This window comes from Pseudophryne corroboree, chromosome 9 (assembly GCF_028390025.1).
Source record: "Pseudophryne corroboree isolate aPseCor3 chromosome 9, aPseCor3.hap2, whole genome shotgun sequence".
NCBI lineage: Eukaryota > Metazoa > Chordata > Amphibia > Anura > Myobatrachidae > Pseudophryne > Pseudophryne corroboree.
In genome coordinates, this window is record NC_086452.1 from 222,289,486 (window position 1) to 222,306,948 (window position 17,463).

The 17,463-nt window shown below is 42.2% G+C and overlaps 1 protein-coding gene across 2 annotated transcripts in view; it reads left to right on the top strand.

Annotated features, from left to right (window-relative positions):
- PTPRC (protein tyrosine phosphatase receptor type C) overlaps positions 1-17,463 on the top strand; it is a 494,588-nt gene that overhangs the window by 402,467 nt on the left and 74,658 nt on the right. For both annotated transcript variants that reach the window (XM_063940133.1, XM_063940134.1), the window contains exons 14-16: positions 3,193-3,392; positions 9,453-9,513; positions 10,094-10,202. In XM_063940133.1, the coding sequence (XP_063796203.1) occupies positions 3,193-3,392; positions 9,453-9,513; positions 10,094-10,202 (370 nt within the window). The remainder of the gene's footprint in view (positions 1-3,192; positions 3,393-9,452; positions 9,514-10,093; positions 10,203-17,463) is intronic.

Below are 17,463 nucleotides of genomic sequence, written 5' to 3' on the forward strand. Positions count from 1 at the left end.
CTCGCTGTTTATCTTGCATGCACCCAACAAGCTGGGTGCTCCTGCTTCAAAGCAAACTATTGCTCGCTGGATCTGTAGCACGATTCAGCAGGCTCATTCTGTGGCTGGATTGCCGCATCCAAAATCGGTGAAGGCCCATTCCACAAGGAAGGTGGGCTCTTCTTGGGCGGCTGCCCGAGGGGTCTCGGCTTTACAGCTTTGCCGAGCAGCTACTTGGTCGGGTTCAAACACATTTGCAAAGTTCCTGGCTGAGGAGGACCTTGTGTTTGCTCATTCGGTGCTGCAAAGTCATCCGCACTCTCCCGCCCGTTTGGGAGCTTTGGTATAATCCCCATGGTCCTTACGGAGTTCCCAGCATCCACTAGGACGTAAGAGAAAATAAGAATTTACTCACCGGTAATTCTATTTCTCGTAGTCCGTAGTGGATGCTGGGCGCCCGTCCCAAGTGCGGATTTTCTGCAATAAGTGTATATAGTTATTGCTTAACTAAGGGTTATTGTTATGAGCCATCCGTTGAGTGAGGCTCAGTTGTTGTTCATACTGTTAACTGGGTAAGGTTATCACACGTTGTACGGTGTGATTGGTGTGGCTGGTATGAGTCTTACCCTGGATTCAAAATTTCCTTTCCTTGTAATGTCAGCTCTTCCGGGCACAGTTTCCCTAACTGAGGTCTGGAGGAGGGGCATAGAGGGAGGAGCCAGTGCACACCAGATAGTACCTAATCTTTTCTTTAGAGTGCCCAGTCTCCTGCGGAGCCCGTCTATTCCCCATGGTCCTTACGGAGTTCCCAGCATCCACTACGGACTAAGAGAAATAGAATTACCGGTGAGTAAATTCTTATTTTTATTTGACAATTAATTTTACCTGCAGATTAGCGGGTGCGCAATGGGGTCGTCTGTGGCTCCAGCACTCGCTAACCTGTACATGTTTAAATGTGAAGAGCAGGTGTTTTTCACAAAACCTGAGATAGCTTCTAAAATCATGTTTTACACCCGTTTTATTGATGATTTATTCATGATCTGGACGTGTAGTTATGATGAATTGGTGGGGATCATTGACAAGCACAATTCCTCAGGTTCAGTTGTCAAGCTCACTCTCAATATGAGTCAAGTTTCATTACCATTCCTAAATGTGTTGTTTACCTTACAGAAAGATCGCTTGGGTACTTCGGTGTATACAAAGCCAACGGATAGAAACACTCTATTACATTATAATAGCTGTCACTCTAGAAGTCTCAAGTTGGGACTTCCTTACTCACAGATGTTGAGGATTTGGAGGATTAATAGCAATCAAGAGATGGCTATTCTTCAGTTAGACCAGCTGATTGACAAGTTTATAGCCCGTGGCTACAATAAGGATAATCTTCAGTCCACTAAATAAACAGAAGGTGTTAACATTAGATCGGGACAGGCTTCTGCAGAAATCCTATAAAAAAGATACCGATAAGAAAATGCCTTGGGTTAATAATTTTAATGTACATTCGAACAGCATTAATAGGATCTCCAAAAATTTGTGGAAAATGGTTCAGACCGACAAAGAACTTCCATTATCTGATACGAACTTGATGCCATGTTACACCAGATCTAAGAACGTAAAAGATATTCTTGTCAAAAATGATATTTCGAAGACTCGACCGACAGCGAATTATGTTTTCCAAAGGACCGTAAGTGGCTGCACAAGGTGTGCATGTACCACCTGCAAATATCTTCTAGTTGGAGATACTTTCAACCATCCACATAGTGGCAAGAAATACGTTATAAAATATAATTTAACGTGTAACAGCAGTTTCGTTGTCTACCAGATTATTTGCCCCTGCGGGCTGACTTATGTGGGAAAAACACAACGTAAGTTTAAAGAACGTATGGCGGTACATCGGTCATCGATCAAATTGGCACTAGAGAGTAGAGAGAGCAATCAACCAGTCGCGAGACACTTTCTAGCTGCCAAACATACATTGGCAAGTTTACGCTATCGCATGATAGATCAGGTCCCACTATCCAGGAGAGGTGGGGACAGAGGTGCACTTCTTATGAAAAGAGAAGCTGAATGGATAATCCGATTGGGCACGATGGTACCAAGACGGCTTAATGATAAAGTGTCGTTTGGTCCATTATTATAAAGTTCATGGTCTCAGGAAGTGTAGTTTATGAGTAATGATTGGGGCTATTAGTCTTTGCAGAGAACATCATTTTTGGAATTTTCCCAGCCGTATCCTATTAGATAAGCATATACTACATTAAAGCCCGTTTTTGACATAAGGTTATTAATAACAGTAATAATCAAATTAAATATCTTGGTAGGGTTGGGTTGTAACTGAGTAATTAATTTATAAGCATTAAGTCTGAGGAGGATAGCCCCATTCATTACTCATTACTATGTATTTTTACCAGCTTCAGATGTCACGTGTTTTTTAATTTTTAACATTTATGTTTATTTTTATTTTTGCATTCTTTGTGGTAGTTTGGTTATTATTTTGTACACTCGTTTGTGCCCCTAGGTTGCTATGGGGACGTGGTGTGCGGACGTGCATCACGCGGATGCGTTATGACGTCATCAGACTTCGCTGCCGCCGGGGGATCCAGGAAGGAGGGCGCCTGTCTGATGCGGAAGTGTGGCGACCACCCAGTGCCAGGACGAGGGAGGTGTTCGTCGGGCACAGCGTTGAATGGGGCCCAGTGACGTCATCAGATGGCGCCGCCAACCGGACGAATTCCCGCGCTGAGCAGCGTTCACTTGGTGGTGGGATGCTTTATAAGGTAAGAGTAATTATTGCACATGTTGTAACCTGATGAAAATCTTGATTGATTGAAACGTTGTTTGCTGACATGGTGGTCGCTTTATTTATTGCCTCATCCTGAGCCTTGAGTGCCGTACCTCTGCTTGAGTACATTCACCCCAAAAGTAAGGGCACCGGGTCAAGGTAAATACTACATGGGAGTGCCGGACATACCGTATATTACATATATATATATATATATATATATATATATATATAGGGCGGGGGCACAAATATTTATCTTGCCTCCGGGCAACTGGGATAAACTTATGTTGCTGCTCCTGATGGCATCTCATTTGTTCTATGATGAAACCTATGCTTTTACTTATGGAGTTTTCAAAGACTGCCAAAGTATTTCCCTCTGGTGCTTCCCAAGTTTGATAATTGCCTTTTATGTCTATTCTGTATTATCGCAGTACCAACTGCAGTTCGGGACCATAAATCAAATATTGGACCAGGAGGTAATAATGCAATCACTGTCGAATGTCGTGAGCCATCGGACATTAATGGGAACGCTGGAGAATTTATTCTTAAGATTAATAATGTCATGTTAAGAAAAAATACTTGTAATTTTCATATCAAAGATCTAAGTTATCTGACAACTTACAATTATAAGGTAAGACAAATATTTACTGAGTAAAATACATAGCTGGTGCATATGTACATGGAAGGTGTTTGTAAAAAGGGGGTCATTCCGAGTTGATCGCTAGCTGCCGTTGTTCGCAGCGCAGCGATCAGGCAAAAAAATCTGCATTTCTGCGCATGCGTATACCCAGCAAAGCACACGAGCGACGTACGGGTACAAAGCCCTTTGTGGTTTTGCACAGGTTCTAGCGATGTTTTCATTTGCACTGATGGCCACAAGAAGATTGACAGGAAGGGGGCGTTTCTGGGTGTCAACTGAACGTTTTCAGGGAGTGTTTGCAAAAACGCAGGCGTGTCTGGAAAAACGCAGGCGTGGCTGGGCGGGTGTATGATGTCAAATCAGGACACGAATAGGCTGAAGTGATCGCAATCACTGAGTAGGTTCAGAGCTACTCAGAAACTGCACAAACTGTTTTTGCAGAGCTCGGCTGCACATGCGTTCACACTTCTGCTAAGCTAAAATACACTCCCCAGTGGGAGGCGGCATAGCGTTTGCACGGCTGCTAAAACTAGCCAGCGAGCGATCAACTCGGAATGAGGACCAATATGCTGTAAGAGATGCTAACTATGCTTTAATGTTTTTGCATGCCACACATTACCTGTATGCCTCCATCATTGCACAACATTAAATACACAATATATATTCCAATATATAGAAGAATCATGAATTGAGGATTATACTGTGGCAAACGTATGAACAGTTTTAAAATGGCAATAAAAAGATCACATAAAATTTCAATTTTACTTGACTTCTGTGTATTGCTGTAAATCATTTATCAATTTTTTCAATACTGACTCAATATATTTTCCTGTACTAATTATTCCTTTTTGCTTTAATTCTTTGTAGTTGTCAATTTGACTGAACAAGTTATGAATTATTCAACTGTTAGATTGTAAATATTGCTAAATTGCTAAGTAGATTCTGTTTATATGTGTTGCATTTCTTACATTTCCCATTATATTTTTGAAGTCACATTAAACTGTATTGCTTTACAAAAGAATTTTGCAATAAAGGCTTGGAGTGCTGATTATTTAAGAAGGTAAACCCCAAAAACATTTACGCAGGTGCAAGTCCCAACCTGCGCAACCTGGCCAATGCAATTGCATCTCATTGGCTGCGGATGCCTCTGCCTGATAGACAGGCAGAGGCGTTCGCGGGGAGGTGATGCTGCATTGCGGTGGTGGGATGCTACAAGCGGGGGCGGGTCAGCGGATATTTCGAGGCAGCTGTGTGATGTCACACGCAGCCGCTCTGATGGAAATGAAGGCTGTTGTGTGCCTGCCTACGTAGCCAGCATGCAATGGAAATTATTGCATATTCTGCTTTTTAGCAGAATCTGCAATCCATCCCGAATAGGGTCCTAAGACTGCACCATTCAGTCAGTTTGTTGTGTGTACTTCAGTCATTATTTTTTGCTTATCATGAATACAAAAAAATAAATAAATAGTAATCAATTGTCCTTATTTATCAATGAGTGATAAATTTCACTGTGAGTGATAAATTACAACAGCCAATAAGCTCCTAACTGCCATGCTACAGACTGTGTTTGATAAAATGACAGGAGTGGATTGGCTGGTGCAATTTATCATTCACAGTCAAATTTATCACTCATTGATAAATAAGGGTAAATGTATGTTCTGGGTGATTAAATATCATCCTGTGAATGGCCAGAAAGGTGCCATGTTACTTTTTTTTTATACTTACAGTATGAACAATTTAAATTACAGTGCATCTGGAAAGTATTCACAGCGCTTCACAGCATATTCACAGCGCTTCACTTTTACACATTTTGCTATGTTACAGCCTTATTCCACAAATGGAATAAAGTTATTTTTCCCCTCAAAATTCTACACACAATACCCCAAAATGACAGTATGAAAAAAGTTTTTTTGAGATTTTTGCCAATTTATTAAAGATACAAAACTAAGAAATCACATGTACATAAGTATTCACATATTTTGCTCAATACTTTGTTGATGCAGCTTTGGCAGCCATTACAGCATCAAGTCTTTTTGAATATGATTCCACAAGCTTGGCACACCTATCTTTGGGTAGTTTCACCCATTCCTCTTCACAGCACCTCTCAAGCTCCATCAGGTTGGATGGGAAGAGTCGGTGCACAGCCATTTTCAGATCTCTCCAGAGATGTTCAATAAGATTCAAGTCTGGGCTCTGGCTGGGCTACTCAAGGACATTCACAAAGTTGTCCCGAAGTCACTCTTTTACTCTCTTGGCTGTGTGCTTAGGGACGTTGTGCTGCTGAAAGATGTAAAAAATGCTCTGGAGAAGGTTTTCATCCAGGATGTCTCTGTACATTGCTGTATTCATCTATCCTATCCTGACTAGTCTCCTAGTTCATGCCACTGAAAAACATCCCCACAACATTATGCTGCGACCACTATGCTTCACTGTAGGCCTGGTATTGGCCTGGTGATGAGCGGTGCCTGGTTTCCTCCAAACATGACGCCTGTTTCTCATGGTCTGAGAGTCCTTCAGGTGCATTTTGGCAAACTCCAGGTGGGCTTTCATGTGCTTTTTACTAAGAAGTGGCTTCCGTCTTGCCACTCTACCATATAGGCCTAATTGGTGGATTGCTGCAGAGATGGTTGTCCTTCTGGAAGGTTCTCCTCTCTCCACAGAGGAATGCTGTAGCTCTGACAGAGTGACCATCGGGTTCTTGGTCACCTCCCTATCTAGGGCCCTTCTCCGCTGCTTGCTCTGTTTAGATGGCCAGCCAGCTTTAGGAAGAGTCCTAGTGGTTCTGAACTTCTTCCATTTGCAGATGATGGAGGCCTCTGTGCTTACTGGGACCTTCAAAGCAGCAGATATCTTTCTGTACCCTTCCCCAGATTTGTGCCTCGAAACAAACCTGTCTCGGGAGTCTACATACAATTCCTTTGACTTCATGCTTGGTTTGTGCTCAGACATGCACTGTCAAGTGTAGGACCTTACATAGACAGGTGTGTGCCTTCCCAAATCTTGTCCAATCAACTGAATTTACCACAGGTGGACTCCAATTAAGCTGTAGGAACATCTCAAGGATGAACGGTGGAAACAGGATGTACCTGAGCTCAATTTTAAGCTTCATGGCAAAGGCTGTGAATACTTATGTACATGTGATTTCTTAATTTTTTATTTATAATAAATTTGCAAAAATCTCAAAGTAAACTTTTTCACATTGTTATTATGGGGTATTGTGTGTAGAAAAAATTAATTTATTCCATTCTGGAGTAAGGCTGTAACATAACAAAATGTGGAAAAAGTGAAGCACTGTGAATACTTTCTGGATGCACTGTATATTGGGCCTAATTCAGACCTGATCGTAGCCGTGCAAAATTTTGCAGGGGGCTACGATCAGTTACTCAGACATGCGAGGGGATGCCCACCACAGGACTAGTCCGCCCCACATGTCAGGCTCTACTTGCGCAGCTCCTGCACGCTGGCAGGAGACACCCGTCGCCGTGAGGGTCGCAGCGGCTGTGTATGACGTCACACAGCCGCCGCAGCCCGCCCCCCTAACGGTCTGGACATGCCTGCATTGCCCAGACTGCGCCCCCTAAAAAACGGCAGCTAAACGCCGTCGGCCTGCCCCCTCCCACCCAGCGACTGCCTCTGACGGTCAATTAGGCAGAGGCGATCAAAGGACTGAGACAGTACAGCAAAAACGCATAGCAACGATCAGGTCTGAATTAGTCCTATTGTCCCTATGAACATTAAGCATTTCTACATGGTTTCTCATGCAAAACGGGTCTTCAGCCATGTTGTTGTAGATTTAAAATTTGCAGTTGAGTTCCAAATAATGCACTTGATGAATTTTTGTAAACAATGCTGCCACCTCTGTTTGCCTGGCCTGCTACTATATCCCAGAGCAGAAGTAGGCTTGACCACGGTGCACCTTATTTATGAGGTGCACATGAATGCAAATTGATTTGTTTTCATATGTACCTTCAGTATCTGGAGTCTGGACCATGCAAATCAAGGTGTCTGCTTACTTCCAGTATTGTTAGATGTCTCCTCTGGTTAGATGTACATTTACTTTTTCAGGCATGTAGAAAAACTTGTGATGCTGCACCTCTGTCCTCTTTAGAATCACACCTTAAATGGAATAAAGCTTTTCCACTTTTCTGCTAAGTTTATCCTAGTTTGTGGTTTAAAATAATCTTGAGAGTAAAGGGACCATGGCCCTCATTCCGAGTTGTTCGCTCGCTGGCTGCTTTTAGCAGCATTGCACACGCTAGGCCGCCACCCTCTGGGAGTGTATCTTAGCTTAGCAGAATAGCGAACGAAAGATTAGCAGAACTGCTACTAAATAATTCCCTGCAGATTCTGAGTAGCTCCAGACTTACTTCTAGATTGCGATCACCACAGATCGTTTAGTTCCTGGTTTGACGTCACAAACACGCTCTGCGTTCGGCCAGCCACTCCCCCGTTTCCCCAGCCACTCCTGCGTTTTTACCCGGCACACCTGCGTTTTTTAGCACACTCCCTGAAAACGGCCAGTTTCCGCCCAGAAACACCCACTTCCTGTCAATCACACTACGATCACTCGAGCGATGAATAAAACGTCGCTCGAGCTTGTGTAAATATACAAAGTTTTGTGTGGAAGTACTTAGAGCATGCGCGCTGCGTACCATGTGCAATTTTGCAGTTTTTTCACTTGATCGTTGCGCTGCGAATATCGGCAGCGAGCGAACAACTCGGAATGACCACCCATGTCTTTATTACAGGTGGCATTCTTGTGTTTTTTTAATTGTGCAAAGTAAACCTTTAAACATGCTTCTCCCTGAATTGCAACCAGAGACGGTTCCAAGCAATTTGATGCCCTGGGTAAGATTTTGGCTGGTGCCTCCTAGCACCACTGCTACAAATGACAAACACACATACACACACGGACACTCACTGACACACACTGACAAATACATTGACACTCACTGACACACACACACTGACATTTACCTAGTTTGCTTATGCCTAGGGACAGCTGTCAGTGCAACTAGAAAGTTCAAGATGTGTCCCATTAAGCTTACAGAATGAGACTGATCTCCATCAGTTCTGAACTGGTGGAAAAATTCTGGTGCTGTTGCAGAGTGGAATTTGCTGTGAATCAAAGCACACTCACACTGATAAAATGTTGTATGCAAACACATTGATTTTGTGTACAACACTGATAGTAAGAGATCTGTATTAATGTGTACTGTGTATGTGCAGGTCACCAGCTGAGAGATCTCTTGCAGTTCCCCAAAGCCAAGGCATGATTGACATGCTGTGGCTGTTTGGGGATGGGATGGGGACAGCGAAGGGGACTGTTTTTCAAAATGGGGGGTGTGTCGCCTCCGTTTTGAAGGTATGCAGAGGCCGAGTTCTAACAGATTTCCTGGACCTGGCAGAGGAGTACTGTTGCCCATTCTGAGTAAGCTTAGACTTACTCAGGTGTTAATGACTGTGACCATCGTGACTTACGGTCATGATGGTGATCTGATGCTGCATCTTCGGACACAGCACTCGGATCTGGGATGCCGGCAGTAGGCATTTGTGTTTCTTCAGACTCCTCCTGCAACATTACTATAATTTAGAAGTAATTAGTGCTTACCACCGTACAATGGATCAGGCCCATTATCCATCACGAGCATCTATCCTCAATATGCATGACCCCGATATTTTAATTTTTATGCGTGGGGAATTTTGAATTGAGTAGAGTTCAGCTGTCTAGGTGATTTTATTTGATCAGTTGTTTTACTGTATGTCATAGTGTTGCTTGTATTTGTGGGTGTGTCTATAATATAATAAACAACAGTAGGAGTAATGGAGGCAGCACATTCATTTTGAAACTAAATAAAGACTTTCTTCTAATAATAAAATAAATTGTTTCTACCTGGCTGAAGGGTCATTTAAATACTAACCTACAGACACGTACTGTATTGGACACATTCCATTTGCTTGAAATCTTAGTCATTTTTCGTTGGTTAGCGATAAACAAACAGATTACAGATACTAACTAATATTTATGTTATTTTTCCTTGTATTCTTCAGATCTTCTACAGAAATAATAAATACGATGGGATAAAACTAAAATATACAAAAAAAACATATTGTAAGTACACTCAATGAAACATATTGCATTACAAAGTATGTTTGTTTATACCACTCTTGCTGTTAAAATTCAGTTATTATTATTACCAGTTATTTATATAGCGCAAACATATTCCGCAGCGCTTTACAGAGAATATTCGGTGATTCACATCAGTCCCTGCCCCAGTGGAGCTTACAATCTATATTCACTATCACATCTACACGCACACACATTCATGCTAGGGTTAATTTTGTTTGGAGCTAATTAACCTACCAGTATATTTTTGGATCGTGGGAGGAAACTGGAGTACCCGGAGGAAACCCACGCAAGTACGGGGAGAATATACAAACTCCCCACAGTTAGGGCCATGGTGGGAATTGAACCCATGACCTCAGTGCTGTGAGGCAGTAATGCTAACCATTACACCGTCCGTACTGCCCAGTTGTAGTAAGTGTGGATAAGATACATGTCATCAAGTTGTAAAAGACCTGCAATAAATTTATGTTTGTGCATAAGGTGACAAAAATAAATGTACCTTGTCTTTTTAGTGTAATTTTTTTATAGAGCGTAGAGCAAATCACTGATTTTTTATATTGTGCAGACAATGATAAGGCCCTTGTTGGATTCCTGGCTTTCCTGATAACCATCACATCTCTGGCCCTAATCTTTGTCCTGTTTAAAATCTATGACTTGCAGAAGAAATCCTCAAGGTAATGTGTGCATTTCTCAAATCAAAACACTAAATGTATTGAATATATATATATATATATATATATATATATATACTCTGGCGGCACTCCAACAACTTCAGCGAATAAACTAAGGACACTTCCAATAGTGTTTCCAGTGTTTCAGTTGTTTACTACAACTTTTTTCTAGGATATAAGTAGAGAAAATGATCTTGCCTAAATAGACACCATCACCTACATAGACACAGCAGCAGTCACCCAACTTCCGGTCATGAACAGATGACGTCATTCACTGCTATGTATGCTGAGGGCCTGGCTAGGGTCATACTGTAACAACCAAATACACTCACTGTAAACAAAAAAACAAACAAAAAAATAATATATATATATATATATATATAAACTCGAGGTAGAACCGTCACTCGTGGCTAAACTTCATCTGGTGGGTGCCTTCAGTGAAATATGGGTAGTAAACAGCAAGAGACTGTGGCACTCCAGAACTTGAAAAAATTATTTACTGGTTCACATCAAAAAAATGCTCACATGCCTATAGCAGCCAACGGTTCAGTGCCGCAAGCACCGTTGTCAAGGCAGGCATAACTGAAGTTACAAAGTTGTAATAAACGCGGATACACAAAGACATCTTACCTAAATAGGTGGGAGTTATCTTGCCGCGGGAGAGCCAGGCCTGGCGGGCGCTTCCGTCTGCAACTGGTGGCGGAGCGTGACTTCCGCTGACGTCAGCCGGCTTCCGTCCTGGTTACCTAGGCAACCACACTACAGGTTGAGTATCCCATATCCAAATATTCTGAAATACGGACTTTTTTGAATGAGAGTGAGATAGTGAAACCTTTGTTTTTTGATGACTCAATGTACACAAACTTTGTTTAATACACAAAGTTATTAAAAATATTGTATTAAATGACTTTCAGGCTGTGTGTATAAGGTGTATATGAAACATAAATGAATTTTGTGAATGTAGACACACTTTGTTTAATGCACAAAGTTATAAAAAATATTGGCTAAAATTACCTTCAGGCTGTGTGTATAAGGTGTATATGTAACATAAATACATTCTGTGCTTAGATTTAGGTCCCACCACCATGATATCTCATTATGGTATGCAATTATTCCAAAATACGGAAAAATCCGATATCCAAAATACGTCTGGTCCCAAGCAATTTGGATAAGGGATACTCAACCTGTATATATATATATATATATACAGACAAATATAAAACCACAGCACTCGTCACCCCAGAAGCGGGGTGCAATGTCTGCACTGACCACTCATAGGGTGGGGTGCATGTAGCCCGTAGCCACCTACTTAAATATATACAAACAGAAAATTCAGCACTCACCAAAGCTAGCTCACTTATCCTCACATCATCAATAAATAAATGATGGGGGTTTGGTTAGTGAATTGTCCAATGCACGGAAGCCTGCAAACCACTCACCAAGGTACCCCACCTTCATGCAGGACTATCAGAGTCTTAAAAATTAAAAACTGGCAACTGTATCACACATAATATAACTGCAAATATGCCTACTTGGTTTAATGTGTACCTGCCACATACCTTATGGCTTTTAAAGGAACACTAGTCACAGCATAGGGAGAGGCGGCGCAGGAGATGAGCTTATCTCCCAGCGCCGCCTCCACCCCGCCCCTGCTGCGCCCCCCCCCCCCAGCTGCTATGGCAACCGACCCGGTATATTGCTGGGTCGGAAAGCCACCATAGCAGAGCAAATGCCGGATCCCACCTGGTAAGGACACGTTTCTCTTACCGGGTGGGATCCGGCATTTGCGATCTGAAAGCGGTATTGGAGACTCAGGACCTGATTCAGGTTGGATCACTATTGAGACAGAAATTGCGATTTCCTCAATCCCGCTTCTGCTAAAAATTGCATGTGAAGAGCTGCCCAGAAAGGTAAAAGATGCCCACTGGTGCAATCGCAAAATTGCGATGCATACGCAGAAATCGAGTACCATCCATAATTGTGATGGATCCAAGGCTACTCAGAATAATGAGAATGCATGCACCCCAGAAAAAAGTCCATTATCCGTCTGTGTTTTTCTAACCACTCCCCATGTGCGCCACGTTAACACCCACAAATGGTCACTACCTGACAATAAAATTGTGATCACATTTCACTAAATTGTGATTAAATGTATCCTTTGCAGCTCATGCGCAGTCTGACAATAATTGCCTGATTTCGATTTTGCAATTGAAGCTCAATAAGGCCCTCAGTCAGGACCGTCCTTTCATATGGGCTCAATAGGCACTTGCCCAAGGACCACAGGAGTATAAGGGCCCTAGGCTGATAGCCGAGGGACCCTTTTTCCAGGGGTTGAAAATCGGCCCTGGGGAACCAGAGATATCCGACTTCAAAGCAGTTGTCCCCATCCGAGCCTGTTGCTCTTCCCAGCCAGATACAGTATCTCGGGTTCTGTTTGACTTAGAGTTTATCTGAGGGTAAACTCCAAAAAGCTGTGACTCTCCCCTTTCAGTGGACACTGGCAGCTTGTCTATTATGCCCATAACCTGAGATATCAGCCTTCCAGGAACTGGTCCCTGCTCCAGCCCCACACGCCTGGTATACAGTTTTCTATTTTCATTGGTGGATTACTCTGTCTCCTGAACTCTGATCCCCAAGTCCCCAGAACCTACTGAATGGTGGGACTCCCTAGTGTTTTATCCCACTGAAAGCTAAGAAATGTATTTCCAAGAACTGGAGATACAGTATCTGCAGTCAGACAAGCTGCCCTCCCACCGGAAAATTATGAATATTAAACCTACTCCACTATCCATTCCTCCCCTGCATTTTAAATACCCCCTACCACCCTGGATGTCATTCCCCTTCATTAAGCTCAATGCCCCCTTCTACAGATTAGTGTTCTCCCTCCCACCCTATCTTCCACCATCTGTGCAGTAAAGGAGTAATTAGCAGAAATTACTGCTCCAGGTTTTACATGCTGAGGGGAAGATAAAACACTCCCTACCGTCCGCGGGACATCAAAGCTGCTGCTGATAGCATGCCCCACCCCTACCGCTGGAAGTGTGTAGGGGCTCCCAGTGCATTACTGTGCCCAGGGGCCTACACTGCTGTTAAGACGGCCCTGCCCTCAGTGCTCAGTTTATAGATCCAATGTACTTCTAATCGCAGCAAGACCTTATCACAGTTACCACCCTTGAATAGAGGTGGAATATGGTCCACAAATTTATTCTGTAAAGTTGACAAAGAATGACGTGCATCATGGAAATGTTTAGCCACAGTCAGATCTACTTCCTTGCCTTGAATGCATAACCTGATTGCAGACCTACAGATGTAGCCTCACTCATAGTTGCTGCTGCTGTGCCTAGTGGTGCAAGTTGAAATATTTTCTTAGTGGTACTGAGTGTTCTGAAAAATGAGCGTGGTCATGTGTTATGAGGAGGCATGACCACATGACACTAAGGGGAGTGGCTACATTACACTGGTGGTGTGGCCACACAGAATAGTCCCTTTTCTTTGCGCTCTGGAGGCAAGGCTTTAAATATACTGTATAGTACTGTAATATATTGTAATGCCCCCAGTATAATATAAATATATTGTAATGCCCCCAGTATAATAGAAATATATTGTAATGCCCCCAGTATAATAGAAATATATTGTAATGCCTCCAATTTTATAAAAAAATACATGGTAATGCACCCATTATAGTAGGAATATATATTGTAGGAGTGCCCCCGGTATAATAGAAAATATTTTTTTTTTACCATATTTTTATCTCAAACCTTATTTAGTCCTTATTGCTGTGTAAGGTTATCCTTATGTCTATCCCATGCATATTTAAATTGCTGTACTGTCTTAGCCTCTACCAACTCTGATGGGAGGCTATTCCACTTGTCCACTACCCTTTCTTTGAAGTAATGTTTCCTCAAACTTCCCCTGAACCTATCTCCTTCCATTCTCATGTCCTCGTGTCCTGTTGCTTCTCTTCATTTGAAGAATGTTTCCCTCCTGGACTTTGTTAAAACCCTTGATATATTTGAAAGTTTATTTGAATGTTTCTATCATGTCCCCCCTTTGCCTTCTCTGCTCCAAACTATACATATTGAGATTTGTTAGTCTTTCTGGGTATGTTTTGTGGTTTAGGCCATGCACCATTTTAGTTGCCCTTCTTTGTACAGTCTCTAATGTATTAATATCCTTTTGAAGATATGGCCTCCAGAATTGAGCACAGTATTCTAGATGAGGCTGTACCAATGACCTATACAGTGACATTATTACTTCTTACTTTCTGCTGCTGATTCCTCTCCCAATGCAGCAAGCATCTGACTTGCCTTCCTCATTGCTTTGTTACATTGCTTACCTGCCTTTAAGTTACCTAAAATAGTGACTCCTAGATCCCTTTCCTCCTCCGTAGTTTCCAGTATAGTGCCATTAGTACTATATTTATTCTTTGGATTTTTGAGACCCAAGTGCATGAGTTTGCATTTTTTGGCATTAAACTGTAATTGCCACACTCTTGGCCATTCCTCTAGTCTACCTAGATCCTCAATCATTTGTTTTACCCCTCCTGGTGTGTCTACCCTGTTGCATACCTTTGTGTCATCTGCAAAAAGGCATACTTTCCCTTTAATGCCATTTGCAATGTCACCAATAAAGATATTAAAAAGCTCTGGTCCAAGTACAGATCCCTGGAGTGCTCCACTGGTAAATGCACCCCATTTATCACAACTCTCTGTTTTGTATCCTACAACAAAGATCTTATCCATCCAATAATCTCAGTATCCAATCCCAAATTGTCAAGTTTATTTAGCAGTCTGCAATATGTAACAGTGTGAAAAGCCGTACTAAGGTCTAGATAAACTATATCCATGGTTCTATCTTTAGCCATCAATTTAGTCACACAGCCAAAAAAGTCAATACGATTTGTTTGACATCATCTCCCCCCAGTGAATCCATGCTGTTTAGGATCCTGTAAATTGCTGGATTTGAGATAATCTACAACTCTTTCTTTTAAGAGTTTCCATCAATTTCCCTACTAGTGATGTAAGACTCACTGGTCTGTAGTTGTTTGCCTCTTCCATGCTTCCATTTTTTGCAGTGGGACTACGTTCTCTTTTTTACTGTCCTCTGGAATTAGTATAATAGTGTCCCACATTACAATATATAGTAATGCCCCCATAATAATAGACATATTCAGTGCCTTATTAAAGTATTCACCCCCTTTGCATTTTTCATGTTTTGTTGCCTCACAACCTGAAATTAAAATGGATTGTTTGAAGATATGTATCATTTCATTCACAGTACATGTCTACAACTTTGAAGATTTTTTTTTTATTGTGAAGCAAACAACAAATAGGACAAAATAACAGAAAACTGCAGCATGCATAACTATTCACCCTAATGTCAGTACTTTGTAGTGCCACCTTTTACGGCAATTACAGCTGCAAGTCGCTTTGGATCAGTCTCTATGAACTTGCCACTGGGATTTTTTGCCTATTCTTCAAGGCAAAACTGCTCCAGCTCCTTCATGTTGGATGGTTTCCGCTTGTGAACAGCAATCTTCAAGTCTGACCACAGATTCTCAATTGGATTGAGATCTGGGCTTTGACTAGGTCATTCCAACAGATTTATATGTTTCCCTTTAAACCACTCGAGTGTTGCTTTAGCAGTATGCTTCGGGTCATTGTCTTGCTGGAAGGTCAACCTCCATCCCAGTCTCAAATCACAGGCAGACTGAAATAGGTTTTGCTCAAGAATATCCGTGTATTTAGCACCATCCATCTTTCCCTCAACTCAAAACAATTTCCCAGTCCCTGCTGCTGAAAAACATTCCCACAGCATGATGCTACCACCACCATGTTTCACTGTAGGGATGGTGTTCTTGGGGTGATGGGATGTGTTGGGTTTACGCCATACATAGCGTTTTCCTTGGTGGCCGAAAAGTTAAATTTTAGTCTCATCTGACCAGAGCACCTTCCTCCATACATTTGGGGAGTTGTCCACATGCCTTTTGGCAAATTAAAAACGTGCCTTCTTATTTTTAACACTAAGTAATGGCTTTTTTTTTGCCACTGTTCAATAAAGCCCAGCTCTATGGAGTGTACGGCTTATTGTAGTCACATGCACAAATATACCAGCCTCTGCTGTGGAACTCTGCAGCTCCTTCAAGGTTACCTTTGGTCTCTGTGCTGCCTCTCTGATTAATGCCCTCCTTGCCTGGTCTGTAAGTTTTGGTGGCCGGCCCTCTCTTGGCAGGTCTGTTGTGGTACCATGTTCTTTCCATGTGAAGATGATGGATTTAATGGTGCTCGGGGGGATCATCAAAGATTTTGATTTTTTTCTAACCCAACCCTGACTTGTACTTCTCAACAACGTTGTCCCTGACTTGTTTGGAGAGCTCCTTGGTCTTCATGGTGTGATGCCTCTTGCTTAGTGGTGTTGAAGCCTTTGGGGCCTTCCAGAAAAGCTATGTTTATACTGACAGATCATGTGACACTTAGCTTGCAAAAGGTGGACTTCACTTCACTAGTTATGTAACTTCTGAAGGTACAGTTGTGCTCATAAGTTTACATAATCTAGCAGAATTTGTGATTTTCTGGCCATTTGTCAGATAATATGAATGATATCTCACAAACTTTTCTTTCACTCATGGTTACTGGTTGGGTGAAGCCATTTATTGTCAAACAACTGTGTTTACTCTTTTTAAATCATAATGACAACAGAAACTACCCAAATGACCCTGATCAAAAGTTTACATACCCCAGTTCTTAATACCGTGTATTGCCCCCTTTAACATCCATGACAGCTTGAAGTCTTTTGTGGTAGTTGTGGATGAGGCTCTTTATTTTCTCAGATGGTAAAGCTGCCCATTCTTCTTGGCAAAAAGCCTCCAGTTCCTGTAAATTCTTGGGCTGTCTTGCATGAACTGCATGTTTGAGATCTCCCCAGAGTGGCTCAATGATATTGAGGTCAGGAGACTGAGATGGCCACTCCAGAACCTTCACTTTAGTCTGCTGTTGCCAATGACAGGTCGACTTGGCCTTGTGTTTTTGATCATTGTCATGTTGGAACGTCCAAGTATGTCCCATGCGCAGCTTCTGGGCTGATGAGTGCAAATTTTTCTCCAGTATTTTCTGATAACATGCTGCATTCATCTTGCCATCAGTTTTGGCCAAGTTTCCAGTGCCTTTGTAGCTCACACATCCCCAAAACATCAGCGATTCACCTCTGTGTTTCACAGTAGGAATGGTGTACCTTTCATCATAGGCCTTGTTGACTCCTCTCCAAA